Below are 22629 nucleotides of genomic sequence, written 5' to 3'. Positions count from 1 at the left end.
TAAAAAAAGCAACAAATTAGTAGTCATTACATGTAGGTACTATCAATAACTACAAACCATGATTTTCCGCAACTATTCTCCCCAACCACGCCTTGCTATATAACGCAAGTTCAAAGTCATGCAGTAGCTAATGTGGTAATTGAGCAACACCATGCGACATCACAGAATTTATTTAGTTTTGGTTTTAACTCTGTTATTTTTATTTGTAAAATCAACATTTGAGTATCAGGTAGGTATTTATTAATTTCAAAACCCTGTTTTTTTTTTCATTAAATTGATTAATTAATAATCGAGTTTGATATTTTCAGACTGCGGTGGAAAATGCAAGTAAGTTATGATGTTAAATATATCCTCATGAAAACTATAACAATAGCAAAGCACTTCTGTAGCCATTAAAAAAATTAAATATTGATATTCGTTAATTGATTGATTCAGCTTGTAAATTCCCATAGCTGGACAAAGGCTTTTTTCTTCATATAGGAAAAAAGCTGGAGCTTAATCCACTACGTTGCTTCACTCTAGGTTGAGGGTATATTCCCTACCACGAGTATCAACTTCTGTCACATAGCCATAGTAACTACCAAAATTAATAGCTTTACATGCTCTCCAAGGCACTGTAGGGTCACCCGCAAATATAGAAACTGACAGGAAACAAACATATAATATACAAAGTGACCCTAAAATAGTAATTAAATCTGTAAAAAAGAATTATAGTCACCTTCACATCACAAGCTACCAACTAAAGCAGTTGACACAAGTTAATGATTCCATTACTTTTCTTCATAATTAATGTTTCAGTAATGAAATGTGAAAGTTTAAATATAAATGTTTATAATATTTTTTTTTAGGAAGCAGTTTGTCAAATAATAAATTCTTATTGAGAGAAAGAAGACAACTTGAAGATCTTGGTAATGATGACTTTCCAACTCCTTCAGCTCAAGAAGGAGAAGAAGAATCTGGGTTTTGGGATAAAGTAGTAAAAGTAGCTCTAAGATTGTTTAATAAATTTATTGAATGGTTAAATTCATCTTAACAATAAACAACAATTACTTCACTTATCTTTGTAATTCTTGATGAGATACTTAAAGAATATAAAACATACATTTATTTCTACAAATACAACTGAAGAATTAAATACTATGAAGAGTGTGATGAGGATTTTAGATAATTTTCAGGAATATTTAATGGATTGTAATTTTTCTGTGCAGCTAAATGTCTTAAATTAGCTAATTCATTGTCTTTAGTTGGCTTTGCAAATACATTTATATTTTTTTCTAACAAATTTATTGATTGTAGTATTTGTTTATATGCTGTACTTCTAATAAAAGCTTTACTAGTTAGTGCTGTTTCAACTATACACTTATCAAACATAGCCATAATTAGTTTGTCATGAAGCAAAGGTTTGCCTTCTAAAGCATCAGCAAGCATGTGGTATATTTTTTTGAAGTCAAATTTATCTGTGCATACAGCAGGGGGCTTATCTTCGAAATCTGCTATTATGCGTAAAGCAGTGGCCGTGTCGGTTTGGAGGTCTTCAAACCCATAAAAGTCCATTAAAAATTTTGCCCAGCTAGCTAAGGGTATAACAGGCAAATTATTTAACCTTCTCACTTTTTTTTGTTTCATTGTAGGATGTATAAGCGCTTTTTTTTTATAAAATTCTAAAGCTGTTAAAATTTCATCTTCGTTTTTAGTGGTAAATAAATTGCTAATTTTTTCAATATTATAAGATCCATGCTCCTTTAGAGCTTGCAATAATTTAAATTTTTCTTCTTTTGTCCAACTTTCCAACGACTCCTTTCTATCAACATTCGGTAAATTTTCCATTTTCACTAATAACACTAGTACAAAATAATTACGACATCCAGTAATTCACGATTACGAAATTTGAGTTATTATATTATTATAATCGATAGAACACGAAAAATATACGTAGATCTATGATATAGTCGTCACAAAATAATAGGACTGTTTTGACATTTGTCATCGGGACGTAAATAGCGAAGTACACGACTCAGTGTTCGATACTCACGATAAATCGATTTAAGTTAGTATGAGTATTAAATCGATTTGATTATATAGTGTAAAGGGCATTTAATTAAAATTTTGATCAGAAATTGAACTTCAACTTTAATATTGTAGGTAATTCAAAAGATCAATTTGTCTTTATTTTATATTTTTATATTGTTTTCTAATGCTTACACGAATTTTAATCATAGCAATTAAACATTTTTTTTTCGGATTTTGTCGTGGTTTACTAGCCAAATTAAAATTTTATTTACGCTGTGAGCGCTAGGCTCTTTTCAGTAAAGATCACAACACAATGTTTAATTACGATTAAAATCGAATGAAACTGGAGAAATTCAGTAATTCATTAGTTACAGCAGTAGTGTTTAAAAAAAAAACTTAGAACGTAATTGTTTTTGAGACGTTTCGTAATAATTAGAAATTGCATGCTACTATAAAATAAGCGCAAAAAGAATACTCCCAATATATTCTATCATATTATTTTGTTATTCATATTATTATGTTATTAATAATTCTCTTATTCTTTCTTACAGTTTTGTGCCAAGTTACGTTCGGGGGCATTTGTCAAATGTCAAAATGGGCCTCCTTATTTTGTGATGACTATAATGTTTTAAAAGTGACTATACTCCGTCCAATCGTTTATCATCTTATTGATTCGATTTGAAATAATAATCGTTTTTATTTAGAAAAAAACTTTCAATCGATTTAATGGAATAATTTTAGTTTAAAAATATTAACTATTTGTTTTTAGTTTTTTAAATAAATAAGTAGGTAGATATGTGATTTTCCAAGTATATTTGTACATAACTAACAAATTTTACATAGTGTAGTGTTGTGCATAGTTACATATTAAGGCAGCCGTCAAAAAAAATAAATGAATGAACAGTGTTATTGCTTTTTACTCTTGGTTTGAAATTAAATTCCATGATTTCGACTTAATCCCTTGCAAATAGTCAATCTTGGAGTCATAGATACTATATTTATTTCCTTTTTTTATAAATTTATAGAAACAATTATGATCGATTTATCGTATTTCAACAACTGTTTCATAGTCTGTGGTTTGTTATGCACAGGTGTGCACAGGCAAGAAGTTTTGTATGCTTCTTATGCACAGGCATAGGCATAGCATAGATAAAATTTAATCCAAGAAGCTTATACAAAATTTAATCATTGTGCACAAGCTTCATGCACAAGGCACTTAACTTCAATCAATCAAATCGTCAATTAAAGTATGACATGCTCGTCATTGGCAATGCACTAACGTGCAGTCCATAAAAAAAAGTATGACATTATACAAAATGTGTCGTAAATAGTGGATATGCTCAAAGTGTTAAAGAACTGTTCAGGTTGCATTTATAATTGCTCAAGTACAGTTTGGAACAGCTCCACTTTCCATAATTTTTAAATAAATTGAAAGTGGAGCTGTTCCAAACTGTATTTGAGCAATTATAAACCCAACTTGAGCAGTTTATTAACACTTTGAGCAATTTAAAATTTTGTACACATCAAAAGATATAGGAGTTAGAAAATATTGATAAATTATTTTTTTTTCAACGATTTTATTGATTTTTAATTATATAGTTTAAGGTGAGCAATTTAAAAGGACAATGTAGTTGAATTGAGCTATTGAAAATCTATCGATTAGTATTTATTTTATTACAAATATCATGATTTCGCAGGCTGGGCAGTACTTGATCCATGATATGTTTTCACTATGCCGCCATATTGCGAATTTGCGAGCACACAGATGACACGACAGCGCATTATATATATATATTGTTAAATATGCGTTCGAGTTATAAAATTTGTCTACAACGCCCGCGGCGTTTTTACGTTAGTGGAACGGCTCATTTTCAATGGTCATGGTTGCCGGTGTTATGGCCTTACGCCTTAGGTGGAACGAGCCAAATGTTGTATATAATGACAATTTAAAAAAAAAAATATTTATTTAGATAATTACTTTTTATTAGACTAGTTTAGAAAACATTATGAGTTATTGTAGAATTTGTCTAGAAAATAAAATAAAATTACTTCCTGTATTTAACGCAGATCATGGAGTTACTTATGCTTCAATGGTAGAATTTATATCGGCTGTTAAGGCATGAACATATTTTTCACCGTAGCTAATGTTTTTAATAAAGTTTAATAGTGTAAAGAAGTTTTAATTGTTGTAATCATATTTATTATTTTTAGATTATAAAAGGAAGTAACGATATGATATGTCTTCCCTGTTGCAAGAAAGTTCAAGATTTTTATGAGTTTAAATTGTTGATTGAAAGGTAGGTAGGTTCTATATAATTTTTTTTAATCCATTTTGCTTGATTATAGTAACTATTTTGTTGTCATTTGGCTTGATTTATTAAGCTAATAATAATTTAATTAATGAAACAGGTAAACAATTATTAATGTAAATTTTTTAATGATTCTAAAAATTAACCTACAGTTTTAAAAAATCATTAGTGTTAGAATGGTTACTAATATTATGGTATGCTGTTCAAGTTTCTCGACTATGGAATTCTTTACCCTTGCATATTTTAGACATGTACAGTCACTGTCTATTTTTAAAAGACTGTCAGGAAACATTTTCTTGATATTCAACGTGAATAAAATTATATATATGTATGCATGTATGTATGTATGTATCTATCTATGTATGTACTTATATGTATATGTGTTTAAGTAAATATATTCACACGTTTATGTCACAATTTGTACACCTACACCGACTCAATACCATCTCCTCTGCCCCTAGGTTGCCTGGAAAAGATCGCTTTTCAGCAATAAGGCCAGCCTTTGTACCTTATGATATTCTGTTAAAATCAATCTGATATGTATAATTTCTGTTTTGGTGTACAATAAAGTGTATTGTTATGTTATATTATGTTATTTTATAATAAGTGCATTAAACTATAAACAATGTTTGTGGAGTGTAACCAAACATTTCAACTTAATAAATCAAAATCAAAATTAACTTTATTCAAATTAGCTTCAAAAGCACCTTCAAATTGTAATTTTACAAATTGAAATTTTAAAAGTGATTATAATTTTTAAAAGTACTACCACCTATTCAGAATGCAGATTTTGCAGAAAAGAATCGGCACTTTATGAGAATGAAATGCAAAATCGTTTGTAGGATTTTATTATACATGAGAATACTGCAACACAGAAAGGAGATGTGATGATGTTACTTTTTGCAGTCAGAAACTTGGGAGTTACAATTTTGTTATTCCTTCTCATGTCCTCTGTCTTTCTCTGTCTCACATGACCTGTTCGTCGTATTAAATGAATATTGAGTGATATAATTACGGTAAAGCTTTAGATTAGGTAAAACCGAATTTCGGGACCGTGGGGGGATGGGGGGGGGGGTGGGGAACGCTTCCCCTGGTACCACTGTCACACCTCGGAACCCCATGGTTATGGAGATATCCATGGTTAAAGTTTTGAGGTTAGAAGAAGAATTTCGAAAGTTAGAGGAACGCTTGGCTCCGGCGCTGCGAGAAGTGCACCGCCCTCCCTCCGCGCCTCCGCGGCACAAAAAAAACACTCTAGGGGTAGGACAGACTCAAAACTTTAACCATGGATATCTCCATAACCATGGGGTTTTGAGGCGTGACAGTGTTACCTTGTATAGATTCCCCTACACCCTCCACCCTCCACACCCAAAAACCCCATAATTCGGTTTTTCTAATTCGGTTTTACCTAATCTAGATCTTAGCCATAATTACAACCACACAGGACATCCCATAAAAATAATTGTGTTTGCTCGCAAACGAAAAAAAAACCGACTTCAATTACATCGACAAGTAATACAACGTAGATCGACGAAAAAATAACCAAGCAACTACGCGTTATCAAAGATTACTCAAAAAGTAGTTATCAGATCTCGATAAAATTTATATGTGACCACATGATAAACATCAGCTTTCGATTAAATTAAAAATTATTATAATCGGTACACCCAGTAAAAAGTTATTATGGATTTTCGAGAGTTTCCCTCGATTTCTCTGGGATCCCATCATCAGATCCTGGTTTCCTTATCACGGTACCAAACTAAGGATATCTCCTTTCCAACAAAAAAAGAATTATCAAAATCGGTACATCCAGTAGAAAGTTATGCGGTATAATACAACGTAGGTCGACGAAAAAAGCGTCAAGTAAAAACGCATTATTAGATATAACTCGAAAAGTAGTTGTTATATCTCAAATAAATTTAAATGGGACCAATTGGCACACACCACCTTTCGATTAAAACAAAATTTGTCGAAATCGGTCTACCCGGTCAAAAGTTTTGATGTAACATACATAAAAAAAAAAAAAAAAAAAAAATACAGTCGAATTGAGAACCTCCTCCTTTTTTGGAAGTCGGTTAAAAATAACAAATGTGTAATCTGTTTGTTAAAGAATATATGTATATATTGTCTGAATTTAGTATTTTATCATACCTATGTACACATTAAAATAACTAGAAATTTATCAACTAAATATAACTTTTTTTGCTTCAGATCAGATTTAAAACTAAATGGACTTTTAAATGTTTATAAATTCAACACAATTGATGAAATTGATTTTTTTATGAAAATGGAAAAAAAGCCATTGCATAATTTTACTGATTTTAAATATAACAATATTATGGAAAATGAGAATGACTGCATCAACTATAATAATACTTTAATAAAAAGAATCACAAAAGAAATAAAATCAGAACCAAAAAAAACCGATATAGTTGAAGAGGATAGTGTAAGTAAAGAGAGCATTTAATTATGAGTTATCATTTAACTTTTTCACTGCACATTTTGTGTACTTGACTTTTAGTACATATTTTAACCCTCTTTAACCTAATTAATCAAATCAAAATCAAAAACAGCTTTATTCAAATAGGCGCCAAGAGCACTTTCGAATCGTCATTGTACAAATTAAAACTTCATCATCATCATCATCATTACAGCCTATACAGTCCACTGCTGGACATAGGCCTCCACAAGTTTACGCCAAAAATAACGTGAACTCATGTGTTTTGCCCATAGTCACCACGCTGGGCAGGCGGGTTGGTGACCGCAGTACTAGCTTTGTCGCACCGAAGACGCTGCTGCCCGTCTTCGGCCTGTGTATTTCAAAGCCAGCAGTTGGATGGTTAGCCCGCCATCGGTCGGCTTCTCAAGTTCCAAGGTGGTTGTGGAACCTTGTTATCCCTTAGTCGCCTCTTACGACACCCACGGGAAAAGAGGGGGTGGCTAAATTCTTTAGTACCGTAGCCACACAGTACAGTTATGTTACATGATGTTTTGGAAATTTGTAAAAGCCTTATGTAATGTAATGTGTTGTTAATATGATATAAAGTTATTTTAAATAGGTAGACAATTTGAGAAAAAAAACTGTATTATATATATATATATATATATATATATATATATATATACTAGCTGACCTGGCAAACTTCGTATCGCCTAATTTTTTTTTCTTAAATATAATAATTACATATATCAAAACAAAATATATATACTATCTTTCAAGTTGGATCAAACTGCACACGGTGTGCAAATTTGATTAAAATTGATTAAGTAGTTTAAGAGTTCATCGCGGACAAACATTGTGACACGAGATTTATATATATTAAGATATACATATATATATATACCCATATATTTATAATACGGTTATAAAAAAAAATATCAGAAAATTTTGATTTTCTTAATTTTCAGATGGATTTCAGTAACACAGATACAAATATATATGAAGCATACATACACAAAAGTAGTAAGAAAAAGAGGTTTAAATGTAAAGGTAAAACAAATATTTTACCATATCTTATTTCATTATAACAAAATGCACGGATTGATGAAAATATCTTCTGCAAATCTCATAGTGTTTGGTGTACATGTTGATAAAAATTTCAGTTTCATAAAAAAGGCATTTTTGACTCAATATACCATATCGTGGTTCACCAGATATCACAAGGAGGGGAAGGAGGCTACAATAAAATATCACGTATATTTATTTTTCGTTGAACGAATTTCAAAACCAACATGTATAACTAATTTGTGAGCATTTCAAATTTCAGAAAATAGTAAAGTAAAAACTAAATGTATTAAACCAATCTTTCTGAAAGATTTGAGAATATTAAGGACAATCAACCTAAAGGATAGTAACATAAAAGACAAAAAAACATATACTCGTAAAGGAAGAGAAGATATTTGTCCATACTGTGGAAAGAAAACTAAGTCAATAAAAAATCATATGTTACAACATACAGGTGAATTTCAATTAATAATAAAATTCGTTGAAGCTAAATAATACAAAAAGCATATCGCACCCTTAATAAAACAAAGATGTAACTCAAAAATCGCAATTTGTGGGAATTGGCGTTTGAAGTTTTGCACTTTTTCCGCATTGTGTTTGATTAAAAATTACCAATTATTTGTAATGCTCTTAATGACTTTTACTATTGATATCAGTAGTTTAAAGTACAGAGATTAATAGAAAAATAGAAAAACAACTGTGTTAAATTCTATAATAGCTGTAAAATGGAGATGAAAAAAAAGTTCCGACTTAAATCTCTTTATGGCAAAAATTACTTAATATTTTAGGTAGTATTTCAAAAAAATTCTCTTTAGTATTAAAACATAACAAAAAGTTTTAAAAATAAATCACAATATTTCGTTTTATGATTATTTAATTGTAATGATGACGTTGTATGTACTAATGCATCATTTTTTTATAAAACGAAAACTGAAATTTATCACCTTTTTTTTAAATTAAACAAATTTTTATCAATCTTCTGATATTTATATATCTCTTTACGGCTACAAATATTGTTTTTTAAACAAAACAAAAACTATATACTATTATAAGATTAAGGTACAATTAGTCTCCAGTAAATATCTCCAGTAAATATCATGAAATTTTGTGTGCATATCAGGTAGGTCTGAGAATCGAACAACATCTATTTTTCATACCCCTAAGTTAAAGGGGGGGGGGATTAAGGGGGTTAATAACATATATGGCAAAACAACGTTTGCGGGGTCAGCTAGTAAATAGTATAAAAATCAGCAGTCTTTTCTTTCTTATATTGTCTATCATCTTGTTTTTTCTCATTGAATTATCATATGATACACATAGATCACACTGACCTTTTTTTGGTTGGTGAAACCCTAAGTTAAATACCGTCGGAATCAATATTTTCTGCACAATTGAATTTACATTTTTCGGTACATGTATCTTTTATAAAACGAGCTGGATTTGTTTACGAGCTTTTGACACTGACGTATATGATTGGCCTATGTTTCTGAGCCGTTTTGCTCTAATTTGATGCCATTTTTCAACGTATAGTGACCTTTTGCGGCCCTTACACATATTTGTACAGCTGAGCTTCTTAAAGCCGCAGAGCGACCTGCCCTAAAAGACTTGGCAAGACTCTTTAACACTGACAGCCACCGAGGTACTACGCCGGAGTTGTGGTCCAGGAGTGTGGTGGTGCTGTTCTTTAGGAGAAGCGTTAAGTCTCTGCTGAAGAATTACAGACCGATCTCACTTCTGAGTCACGTATATAAGCTGTTTTCGAGGGTAGTTTCGAATCGTCTAGCCATAAGACTCGACGAATTCCAACCACCAGAGCAGGTTGGGTTTCAAAATGGCTACAACACCGTAGACCATATCCATACTGTTCGGCAGATTATTCAAAAGACAGATACATATAATCAGCCGCTGTGTATGGGATTTGTGGACTGCGAGAAAGCCTTCAACTCTGTCGAGACCTGGGCTGTCCTGGACTCTCTGCAGAGATGTCATATCGACTGACGATATATCGTGGTACTGAGATGTATGTACGACGCAACGACGATGACCGTTCATGTCCAGGACCAGAGTACAAGACCTATTTCCCTGCAGTATGGGGTAAGACAGCAAGATGTAATATCACCGAAACTGTTTACCACTGCGCTGAAGGATATCTTTAAGACCTTGGATTGGGGGGAATAAGGTATCAACGTCAACGGTGAATACATCTCTCACCTTCGTTTCGCCGACGATATCGTCATCTTTGCGGACACGTTAGATGAGTTAGGCCAAATGCTAGCCGGTCTAAACGAGTCCTCCCGACGTGTCGTTCTCTGTATGAACTTGGACAAAACGAAAGTTATGTCTAACAACCAAGTCATACCGAGACAGGTATCGGTCGATGGTAACCTTCTCTAAGTTGTTCAGGATTATATTTACTTAGGCCATACTATCCAACTAGGCCGCAACAACTTTGAGAAGGAGGCCGATAGGAGGATTCGGTGGGGCTGGGCGGCATTTGGCAGGCTTCGTCGAGTCTTCACTTCCGCAATGCTTGAAGACAAAAGTCTTCGAGCAATACGTCCTGCCTGTGTTAACATACCGAGCCGAGACATGGACACTGACGAAGGGACTGGTCCACAAATATAAAGTCCCTCAACGTGCAATGGAACTGGCCATGCTTGGGGTTTCCCTCAAAGATAGGATTAGAAACGATACTACCGCGAGAGAACGAAAGTAACCGACATAGCCCACAGAATTAGCAAGTTGAAGTGGCAGTGGGCTGGTCATCTGTGTCGCAGGACTGGTGGCTGTTGGAGCAGACGCGTCCTGGAGTAGAGACCGCGTCTTGGCAAACACAGTGTGTGACGTCCTCTGGCCCGTTGGGCCGACGATCTACGTAAGATTGCCGGTGTAAGCTGGATGAGGATTGCGGAAAACCGGGATGACTAGCGCGAACTTGGGGAGGCCTATGTCCAGCAGTGCATTGCAATAGGCTGAACTGACTGACAAATATTTGGTTTATTATTGCAGTCAGAGTCAGAAGAACATTGATTTTCAAACATAAAATTTCTTCTGTTGATAAGCTTATTAAACAACGTATTAAAATCTACAGTGGATCGTCGTCACTCAGGTCGACGTCACTTAGATCTGTGTATCCTGGAGAAATATTGTAACTGGCCACACTATTGTAATTTCGTCGCTCTCTCAGCTGAATTTGCTGCCTCTCACTATTTTGTGGTGAATTGGTGTAAGACGTCTTTTCTTTACAATTCGTTGTAACGTTTTGTGGGGCAGGGTTTTGGGTAGGCATTGAACTATTGGAGCTTGAAAAACTGGATGAAGATAAGCTAGAAGAGCTTGACGATGATGAGCTAGATGAATCGGAACTAGATGAAGATGATCTTGAAGACGAACTAGAGGACTGTAAATGGCTAGTATTATTTAGGTGTCATTTTTCTCGTCAACTCATAAGTGACAGTAAAATATTGAGTCGGTGTCATCATTTTCGTCAGCTCTTCAGTTACATTTTTGGGCTCTGGGGATATATGTATTTTGTTGATTTTCCTCTTCAACCTGCATAACTTCTAAAATGACAATAATTGATAATACTGTAGTATATTTTAAGGATGAATAATAATCATAATTATTTAATGTCAAAGTAGCAGGATTGTTGAATGACAATGATCTATTCAGTCGTTTTGCCGTAAAAGTGTAACAAACATCCATCTATACGTCATCCTCATAAACTTTCACATTTATTACAGTAATAAGATAAAAAAAAAATATAACTTATTATACTATTATGTTTATCTTATAACTTTTACGCTCGATACGCTGTAACTCTTCATTGTGGTGTTCAGTATCTGACTGTGGTATTAAACTTAAAAAAATTTGTGAGCTCTAAGACGACACAATTTTCAAAACCTATACAAATAAGCACAAGAGTTACAAGTTATTCTTAACTTTTACACGAAAAGGGAATTAATATTGAAAGTTTTTACTTATCTTTCGTCATTCTAAATAATAAAAAGAAGTAAACAAAAGTAACTTTTATAAACAGCCTTATTTATTACAATAAAGTGATACTTAATCAATTACTCCAACAACTAAGGCATATATTTCAATATAAAACTGAAGTGTTAGGCGTTAACTTTGTAAAATTTGTCAATTTTTAAAACAAAAACGAAGTAAATCCAAATGTCATCACATCGTCATCAAATGCGTTTTCTGAGAGAATGAAGTATAACAAAAATTATCTTTTTATTTTTAAATAATAAAATATTCCATATTTACCTTTTAATCCAATATCGAATTATTTGATGTTATTGAAAACAACAGAACTTCAATCTACGCTCACTGCCGGTGCATCTCTGAATCACGCCACTTTATAAGAACTGACTTGTCAGTTCCAGTTGATAGAAAAGAGAGCAACTATCGCGTATCTCTCTGTATCTTATAGTTAAAACGCCGGAGTCGAAGTCTACCTATTCTTTACGCGACGAAGACACGTTTTATTGTAAAATCTCCAAATCCACAAATTTTGAGTTACATCTTTGTTTTATTAAAGGTGCGATATATGCTTTTTATAAGCTGTGTGTGTGTGTGTGCGCGCGCGCGCGTGTGTGTATATGTGTGAGAGTAATACCTAGTTGTAGTGTAACTTTCGAAACTGTAACTTATAACCAGGGTTGTTGCGAATATCCTTAACCACATCCACAAAAGCACATCATCCGCATAGGTTTACACATCTGCTTGGATTGATGCCGATTTGCGGATTTGAAGCAAATGATGACATGAAAAGAAAGACGCATACATATTTGAGCCATTACTACGGTTCTTCTTAGTTTTGTTTTAGTTATATACCTATGTTTTTTTTTATTCACTTTGTGAATCTATTACAGTGTTTATTTACTGTTTTTATCAAAGTTATATATGTTGTTGATGAACATTATAACGCAAATGTTGAGTAAAAAAATGAATAAAGATTTCGGCACCAACTATACCTGTGTACTAGATGGACTAATTTTATATTAGAAATAAATAGAAAAATAAAACAAATTTCATGAAATCCGAATATAAAAAAAAAACAATATCAAATATAAATTTCTCGCAAATAGAACTTACCCCACTAAACTCTTTAAAAAATAATAGACAGCGTTACCAGAGAAAAAATATTTACTGGAGCTAAGTTATTAACTTATGGTACGACTCACTAAGAAATAGGTCGGAGGCTGAGAAGGATATTGTAATATTATTATTTATTAAAGATAAATCACATATTTATATGTTTACTTTTTTTTGTTTTCTATTAAATTTTTTGTTATCATTCTACGCGTAGAACTCTATACTTAAAATGCTAATATAAAAAGGTAAATTATTTCAACTTTATCCTCAAAGTATTAATAAAGAAAATATTGAAATGTAATCGATTTTCATTCATTATGAGCATAAAATTAAAATATTTTTATAAATTACATGACATCCACATTCGCTCCTCCTATAATCCGCATCCATAGATGTGAAAATTGTCGCATCCGCAACAACCCTATTAATAACTATCAAAATAAAATAAAATAAAAATTTCAGCTGAAAAGAAGTATTGTTGCAACCACTGCAATAGAAGATATTATACGAAACAGAGTTTACAGTCACACATGAAGTCTCATTTTAATGAAATGATATTTAAATGTAACCTCTGCATTGACAGTTTCAGTAGCGAAAATGCACTGGCCAGGTTTTTATAATTATTTAAATTATTAGATAATGGTTATAAATAGTACAGCATTGTAATTTTTATGTTTAATCGTCAATTTTCAGCCATATGACTTCACATACAGATATTAAAGAATTTACCTGCGATATTTGCAAGAAAGCTTTTAAATATGTACGTGTAAACTAAATTTTTATATAATTATTTACTATAATTATACTTTTGGAATATTTATATATTGTCATTACTTGATATTTGATTAGAGGTATTTTTGTAGTTGATACAGTAAGATATTTTCAGAGAAGTGGTCTACAACGACACATCCTCATTCATAGTTTTGCAAAGAAATTTCAGTGTGAACAATGCCATATGTCTTTCGTCACGAAATATAGTCTTCAACACCATTTCCGTGTCCATACTGGAGAACGACCCTACAAATGTGAGGTAAAATCTTTGTACTTCATAATATTCTGAAATCCCTACTAATATTATAAATGTGAATGTAAGTTTATTTGTTGTACGCTTTCACGCGAAAATTCCTCAACCGATTTTCATGAAACTTTGTACACATATTCTTGGAGGTATTAGAAGTAACATACGATACTTTTTTATTAAAAAAATCAATGCGAGCGAAGCCGCGGCTAAAAGCTAGTCAGAAATTAATAAAAAATAAAAAAACCGTTTAAATAAACAAGACTTTCCCTTTAAAATTTTTTTATATGATGTGTGTTTCTTGTGTTATTGTTGATATATAACGTCATTAAACATTTATTAACGAGTCTTTAAATCAATCATATCAAGATATATGTTTTAATTCTTTATCTACGTAGGTAAATCATTGGTTGTTTTTTCTCGTTATTTATTTACTTTTTATTTTTACTTAGGTATTAGGTTAGTTGGACAGGTTCCTCTTGGACCTCTTCTTTCCTAGGCCTCTTTTTTCATGTAGAAGATTGATTGTAATCCACCACGCTGCTCCACTAAGAGTTGGCCCCCCTATATACTCCCTACTATAAGTAATGGTCGCTATCAGGTATGACAACAACCGATAGCTTAACGTGCTCTCCGAGGCACAGTGGAGAGATCCACAAGGACCTCTGGTCCAAACCAGAAATCAATATTGGTGCAAACAAAAATATCCATCCCGAGCGGGAATCGAACCCGCACACCGTCGGTGTTTTGGCATATATTCACACCACTACCAGAGTGGTTGTTGATTAAATTTGATAATAAAAATTAGATCCCTAATTGAGTTTGAAAATTCCACCCTAACAAACATACATATACAATAGCAAGTTAAAGATACAAATATGTATATACATATACACAATTTTAAAATTGTATTCTTGCTTGCAGACTAGAATAGCAATGCAAGCTGTACACCATCTCCAAACTTCTCTTCTCCAAAATTCTGACTCATATATTTAATGTGTTCAAATAATTTCTCGAATACTTATTATGTATTTTTTTTTTCCTCATTTCAGCTTTGTGCGCAGCCTTATAGTTACAAGAGGGACTTTAATAGACACTGCCTAAAAAAGCACGGCGTAATTATTGATCATAGATCAGTTAATATAATGAACGAAGAAGTATTAAAACAAGAAAAAGCTTTAATGAAAGATATTATATTGCGAATGAATGGAATGAAGACGGACAAAGAGCCATTAGACTATTTTCAAGGTCCAACAGGTGCACAAGCTTTTGCAAAAACTGTAAAATTACTGAAAAACAAAAAAATACCAGTAGATGTTAATTTATGAAACGCAAAATTCAGTTGTATACCTACATTTTATGAATAAAAAGTACTAAAGTATCGATTTCAAGTTTCATTTAAAAGTCGCATTTGCTTATTTTAGGTTGAAACAATACAGTCACTTGCAAATCTTTAAATGGCACCATTTCCGTGAAAGATGAACAAGACGTTTAAATTTGTTTTATTTTATTCATAGCGTTCCAAGTAAAAATAAAATAAAAATAGTCTGCGAGTATCGAAGGGTTTTACGCAGTTTGTTACACATTCACAATTTCACAACTCTCCATGTTTATAGCTTATATTAAAAAATGTATATAGGTCAAGCTCATGTCCAGTGTAAAAAAATATACAATATACGAAAGAATTAAACATGAAAATAATCATCCTCGCCCACGTAGTCGTTATAAAATCGAAGTGTTACTAACTGATTAGGTACTATCTCGTAATAGACATACAATAAGTATACATAATGTGACCATACATCCCGTTTTAATGGTACCGTCCCGCTGTTCAGCTGTGTCCCAGTTTCCCCGAAAATAACCCTGGGACGCAAAATATCCCGATTTTCGAAATAGCGTAAAATATTGTGTTGGGAAAATTTAGAGTATAGTCCAATACACATTGTTTAAGATAACTCAAAAACTACTTGACGGGACAAACAACAACTTTCAAACATAGATCAAGTAAAAAGAAAAAACTTTTTTTTACTTCATCTATGCTTTCAAATAAAAAAGGAGAATCGTCAAAATCGATGCACCAAGTAAAAAGTTATGATGTAACTCACATCAAAAATACAAGCGAATCGAGATCCTCCTCCCTTTTTTAAAGTTGATTGAAAATTGAAATAAAACTGCTAATTGAAAAAAAAACGATGTCCCGTTTTGGGCCAAAAAAATTGTCACGTTAGGTATACATTTCACTGAAAATACAATACGCTACCTCCCTCACCCTCTTGAGAGGGTGTAACCATATTGACCAGAATCGACATTGGTCTTTTTAATAAAATAAAAATTTATTATACTCATACAGTATATATAGTTAGACTCTATTACTTATAAATAGGTTCAGTGCCGTAGCGAGTGCGGGTAAGGGTAAGGGTAAGGGTATTATGCCCCGGGCGCTACTCGCAAAAGGCGCCAAATGGTCCGCAAAACAAAAAATTGCTGGACATATTAGGATATTTCCAATTTTACGAAGTTTATCAGTTTTAGTTTCTGTTTGTTAAACTACTTAAATACTATGCAACTACTACTCATATCATACAATGCAAATAAAAAAGTGTGTGTCACCTCCGACGCACGACTGGATTTTACTCCTTCAGATCGACTGTCTAAATAGGCACAATAAAGGCTTACTAGAGTAAGAAAAGCGCCGCGTTGGCGCAACTGTCACAGCCATGGATTGTACCTGTTGACCTGGCGGTTGCGGGCTCGATCCCCACACATGACAAACATTTGTATTGGCCATACAGGTGTTTGCCGTGATCTGGGTGTTTGTGCAGTCCTTGTGGGTCTCCTCACCGTGCCTTGGAGGGCACGTTAAGCCGTCGGTCCCGGTTGTTATCATGTACACCTGATAGCGATCGTTACTCATAGTAAGGAATATATCCACCAACCCGCATTGGAGTATCGTGGTGGATTAAGCTCTGATCCTTCTCCTACATAGAGAAAGAGGCCTATGCCCAGTTGTCGGATATTACAGGCTGAAGCGTAGCGTATATAGAGTAAGAAAAAGATTAATAATAATAATAATATCTTTATTCATGAAATCTGTTTACAATATAAGTTACACTGAGTCTTCCCAATAAGTTATCGTAGATACTTGTTGTGGGAATGACTCGCATCTTCCCAAGTCTTTAACTACGATTTCATACAAACGGCAACAATATGACACGATTTTATAAAAAAAAAAAAAACAGAATTTTGTTAGTAATTAAACTGCGCTTTATAAGTGAGTGAATGTGATCAAGAATGTGTTTGTGAGTGCGTGCGTGCTTGTGTGTGTGTGTGTGTGTGTGTACATACATACAAATACATATACTCATCTAGTTATTTACTTTACTTTTTTATGATATTCTAACTAACAATTTTTCAACATCCTCATATGTTAGATCCCTTAACCACTCCTTTATAGCTTGTTTACACTTTCGCAATGTCATTGGATAAATATAGAAGAGAAATACCATATCAAATCTATACATATAAATAAAATTCTAATGTCTGTTTGTAATATTAAAATAACCGCTATTTACTAAATGCATATGGGTGTATACGGTTGGTATATACCAAAATAACATTTTTTACAATTTTCGTCTGTCTGTCTGTTTGTTCCGGGTAATATCTGAAATAGCTGGACGGATTTTGAGGGGACTTTCACTGACAGATAGCTGATGTAGTAAGGAGTAACTTAGGCTACTTTTATTTCAGAAATTTACATATTCTATAACTTTGCGAACTGAAAAATAACTTTTTTGTTAAATTCCACGTTGTAATACACAGTAAATAAACGAATCCAAATAACAGCATATATCGATCGATCAATGGTGTTATTAGAAAACGTCGTCTCGAACCCTATTGGGTTCTGATAAACGCCGACGTTTTTTAACGTTATGAGAAACGTAACGAGGTCATTCGTTCAGTAGATTTTACTCCTCATATTTTTTTTTCATAGGGCGGGCCTTATTTGAAAATCGATTCTTAAAAAACTGAATTAGTCTGACCTTATGCAAATGCCTCTTCTCTCTCTTTTGTCTTTTAAGTACCTAATTGAAAAACCATCCACCGAGCAGCTCAGTGAAGATTGAAAACCAATTACCATACCTACTACTTAACTGTATAAGTTTTACATTATCTTCAAGGTACTTTAGAGAGATGAGATGACATAGACAGTTTACTATGTAGGACAGAACCCAAAACATATCGTCGCTGAATAGGCAAAACTACTAAAGCGCCATTTTGGTCAAAATGAGTTAAATATATGGTTCGACTGCATTTTTTTTTCTCTGTCTATTAGTCCGGGTCTCGTGGCGATCAGAGCATTTTTTTGGCGCTTTAGCACTCAAAATGGGGTTAAAATCTCACAAGATGTGTTGCGACTTTTTACTAATGTGTGGCTTACTTCGACACATTTTCGTATAATTGTCGGTTTAGTATTATGCTCGCTGCAACAAGCCCTATTCAGGTTTGTTAGTAATTTTCGAAAGTATACTTTTGATAACCGATGGTATTTATATAACTTTCGCTTGAATCTATTTTTTTACCACGGGTCCTTTAAGTCAAATGAGCTTAAGAAAAAACCACAAGATATGGTGATTTAGTAGTTTCTGCTGATTGAAATCACGTATACTCAAGCTTATAAGTAAATAATCTTTCAGCAAGAATCATCAACCATGGCGCTTTAGTATTTATTAGAATTAGAAGTTAATAATGTTCAGTTTTGATCTCTTATTTAAATTACAATAAGTATACTGATTATTGTTAAAATGGAGTCTTGTAATTGTAACTAACTTAAGTAACTCCGTCTAGGATGACTGTTTTGAACGACAGGCGTGATATTGTTATTTTAAACTAAGCTTAGTATAAAAGAACAATATAGCGCCTGAACTGAACAGTGATTCCAGAGGGAGTTATTTGTGTTAGTTGCAATAGCGAAACTCCACATTATGTTTTTATTTAGTACGTTTTTATAAACAAATGTGGAAAATTACGGAGGAAGGTGATTTTTGTTTTATTTATAATCTGAGAAAATGTCAATTTTGTTTGAACAAATTTTTTAATTGAATAAAGATTTATGTTAAATTGGTGTTATTTATTTATTATACGGCTTGTGCATCAACAGCTCAGCAGTTTCCTTTTGAAGCACCGTCTGTTGAATCCCATGCAATCCGGTTTTCGTCCAGGTCACAGTACGACTACTGCGCTTGTAAAAATAACTGATGATATACGATCAAATATGGAAAACCAACAGGTCACGGTATTAACGTTACTCGATTTTAGTAACGCCTTTAATACTGTGGACTTTGATATACTATGTGATATTTTACGTTCTCTTAACATATCTCCTGAGGTTGCTGATTGGTTTCTTAGTTACTTACAGGGTCGCCGGCAGCGAGTTAAATTGAATGACTCATACTCCAATTAGTCAATGGTCAATACCGGTGTCCCGCAAGGTGGCGTTCTCTCCTCTTTTGTTTTCAATATTTATAAACTCTATCTGTAATGTAATATCTTCTTTCTACCACCTCTATGCAGATGATCTCCAGATATACTCTCACTCCACTGTTCATAACTTATCTCAGTGTGTATCGCGTATAAACAATGACCTTTTAGCCATTGGTAAATGGAGTAAAGCTTATGGCCTAAATATAAATCCAAATAAAACGAAAGCTATTATTATAGGAAGCTCCAGACTGCTCAGCCGCATTGATAAATCTGAGGTATCTCTTGTTACATTTAATGGATTCACCATTCCATACAGCGAAAGCGTGAGAAATTTAGGTGTTATCTTTGACCAACATGTCTCTTGGGGTCCTCAAATATGTGAAATTAGTCGCAGACTGTTCGCTTCGGTTGGGTCTCTCCGTAGATTGCGTAATCTACTGCCCATTCCTACTAAAATTGCTTTTGCACATAGTCTCCTATTACCAATTCTTGATTATGCTGATACTTGCTATCTTGACATTACAGAGGAGCAGCTTAATAAGCTTGAGCGCATTCAGAATGTATGTATAAGATTTATCTTTGGACTACGCAAATATGACCATATTTCAGAATTTCGCAAAAAACTCAAGTGGCTCCCAATTCGCCTTCGCAGGAATACTCATATCCTTACCCTACTTTACTCCATTTTATTTAATCCCTTTACCCCTTCCTATCTGAAAGAACGTTTCAAATTCCTTGGTGATTCTCACAAACGCTGTCTTCGTTCTGACAGTAATTTTCTTCTTGAAATTCCTTCTCAATCCTCTTCCTTTTATGACAAATCTTTTACAGTTCAAGCCTCTCGCTTATGGAATACCTTGCCCTTGAATATCAGACGTGTACAAACACCTGCACTTTTTAAAAAGACTGTTTGGAAGCATTTTCTTCAAACTCAACAATAAACAAGTAATTCATAATTATAATGTATACATATATGTATTTATATGTATGTATGCATGTATGTGGGTATATATGTATATATGTATGTATGTATGTATGTATGTATGTATGTATGTATGTATGTATGTATGTATGTATGTATGTATGTATTTATGTATCTATTTATGTATGTATGTATGTATGTATATGTTTAATTATTTGAATATTTATAATAAATTTGTTGTAACTTGTACACCTATGCTGACGCTAGACCATTTCCTTTCTCACGTTGGACGGGATCCTACGGGTGCGCCGGATGGGGCAAGAAGCATTAATGCGGAGGTGGGGGGAGGACCTGGTGGAGCAGCCGTATGGCACACGCGTAACGGCTGCCTTGCGCCCGGTCCTTGAGCGGTGGATGCGCCGTAAGCGCAAACCCCTCACCTTCCGTCTGACGCAGGTTCTCACCGGGCACGGCTGCTTTGGTGAATACTTGTGTCGGACGGCCCAAAGGGAGCCGACGACTGAATGTCACGATTGTGGCGCGGCGGTGGACTCTGCCCAGCACACCCTCGAGGTGTGCCCGAGATGGGCGGCGCTACGTCGCGATCTGACGACAGTCCTCGGAGGGGACTTGTCACTGCCGAGCGTTATCACCGCGATGCTCGGTGACGACGAGTCCTGGAAGGCGATGGTCTCCTTCTGCGAGACAGTAATGTCCCAGAAGGAGAACGACGAGCGGATGAGAGAGGGGGCCGCCGACGAGGCCTCCGTCCGCAGGCGACGAACGGGGGTGCGTAGGAGGCGCTACTTAATGCGTCTCAAGTAACGCCCCTGTGCCGATGTCGGGCCGGGATGGGAACCCGGTCCTGCTAGACATGGCGTCGTCGGGATTGTTCAGAGGTGAGCCGGACAGTCCCATGGAGGAGAAGTCTGGTCTTTTCGCCGAGGCCAGCCTGTCGCTGGAGGGATCCTGTTGCCTGCAGTTCCGGGACCCTCCAATTAAAGCGGCTGAAGGCTCCCGCAGGGGTTTTGGTCGGTAGTGCACCCCCAAGTGCTAAGCCGACATACGGTCTAGGAATGCCTACCCGGGCATCCTGGATATCACCCGTAAATGGGTTACCCTGCGATATCAAAAAAAAAAAAAAAAAAAAAAGAAAAAAAGAAAGAAAAATAGACCATTTCCTTTGCCCTAAGGTTGCCTGGAAGAGATCGCTTTTTAGCGATAAGGCCGCCCTTTGTACCTAATGAATATATTGTCAATATTTTCTTTCTTTCTTTAATATGTATTATTTCTGTTTTTGGTGTACAATAAGGTGTATTATTATTATACGGGTTAATATGTCATAATAAACATTTTTGTTGCTCACATTAGTAATAATATTTAGGCTGGAACAAGATAAAAAGTGATGAAAGTATAATCATCCCATTATTTAATTGGCAACTATGTCTTGAAAGTAAAAAGCTTTTGAGATTTCTCTAGTATCCGATGCTGAATGTCTTTTTGCTATATGTCTTTCTGTAGTAGATTTATCTCTTAGTAATTTTCGTTTACGACTATTATATTTTTTTAAATAATGTTAGTATTTTTTTCCAAAGAGAATGTTAACACACTCGAGTCTTTAGTAGTTGGCGACTCCCTAACCGTGAACTTAACGTGGAGGTTAGTAAATTTCCCTTGCTGGTTTTTTTTCAGGACTCAGAGGATTTATCCTAAAGTGACCACTAACTCCGTAAATAGTTAAAATACGAACAGTGTAATAGATTAATTGCGTAGATAAAATTAAATCATGATTATGTTTCCTTAACAGTTCTTACTTTCACCCAAAAGAAAAAAAGTTGTGACAGGTTAAAGTAAAAAAAAAACTTAAAATTGTTTTTTCTCAAAACAGCCCTTGTGCACGTTAGCAGTTTTGCCTATTCAGCGACGATATATTTTACTATGACTACTATTCACTCTCTCCAACGGGAATCGAACTTCGGCTTTAATTGACCTTTCGTCAGCACCATACAAAAACGGTCGGCTAATACACTACTACCTGAAATTAGCTTTACTATGTGACAAGAATGTGTTTCATTCTAGCGTACCTAGCTAGATACGTAACCTACGTAGGTAAGTATCATTTTCTTCTAGCAAAGTATTGTTTTCAAAATACAAGAACATATTGAAAAGAAACAAAAATAACTATTTTAATAAACATTTCGTCTCTGATCACATTAAGTAAGATAACAATAGCGTATCAAATCCAAAATAGCGAAACAATATCATCTTATACCCTTACAAA

The 22629-nt window shown here is 34.0% G+C and overlaps 2 protein-coding genes across 2 annotated transcripts; one reads left to right on the top strand and one right to left on the bottom strand.

The window, feature by feature from the left end:
- Nucleotides 1-989: 989 nt before the first annotated feature.
- LOC123654643 lies at nucleotides 990-1973 on the bottom strand. The gene has a single exon (XM_045590538.1). The coding sequence runs from the start codon at nucleotides 1825-1827 to the stop codon at nucleotides 1138-1140; it is 690 nt and encodes a 229-aa protein (XP_045446494.1). The 5' UTR covers nucleotides 1828-1973; the 3' UTR covers nucleotides 990-1137.
- A 1910-nt stretch (nucleotides 1974-3883) lies between these two features.
- On the top strand, nucleotides 3884-15330 carry LOC123654345 (zinc finger protein 813-like). The gene is made up of 9 exons (XM_045590258.1): nucleotides 3884-4127; nucleotides 4222-4307; nucleotides 6531-6765; nucleotides 7728-7809; nucleotides 8087-8278; nucleotides 13390-13537; nucleotides 13621-13687; nucleotides 13814-13957; nucleotides 14998-15330. Exons 1-9 carry the CDS (start codon nucleotides 4017-4019, stop codon nucleotides 15271-15273), a joined length of 1341 nt encoding a protein of 446 aa, XP_045446214.1. The 5' UTR covers nucleotides 3884-4016; the 3' UTR covers nucleotides 15274-15330.
- Nucleotides 15331-22629: the final 7299 nt, after the last annotated feature.

Source organism: Melitaea cinxia, chromosome 6, assembly GCF_905220565.1.
Source record: "Melitaea cinxia chromosome 6, ilMelCinx1.1, whole genome shotgun sequence".
NCBI classification, from domain to species: Eukaryota; Metazoa; Arthropoda; class Insecta; order Lepidoptera; family Nymphalidae; genus Melitaea; species Melitaea cinxia.
This window is presented reverse-complemented; position numbering and strand designations above follow the sequence as displayed.

Excerpts from the sequence above, each read along its gene's own strand:
- LOC123654643 (XM_045590538.1), bottom strand. The coding sequence starts at position 1,827 with ATGGAAAATTTACCGAATGTTGATAGAAAGGAGTCGTTGGAAAGTTGG.
- LOC123654345 (XM_045590258.1), top strand. The coding sequence starts at position 4,017 with ATGAGTTATTGTAGAATTTGTCTAGAAAATAAAATAAAATTACTTCCT. Across the intron at positions 13,538-13,620 it reads AGCGAAAATGCACTGGCCAG|CCATATGACTTCACATACAG; the intron begins GTTTTTATAATT and ends GTCAATTTTCAG. Across the intron at positions 13,958-14,997 it reads AACGACCCTACAAATGTGAG|CTTTGTGCGCAGCCTTATAG; the intron begins GTAAAATCTTTG and ends TCCTCATTTCAG.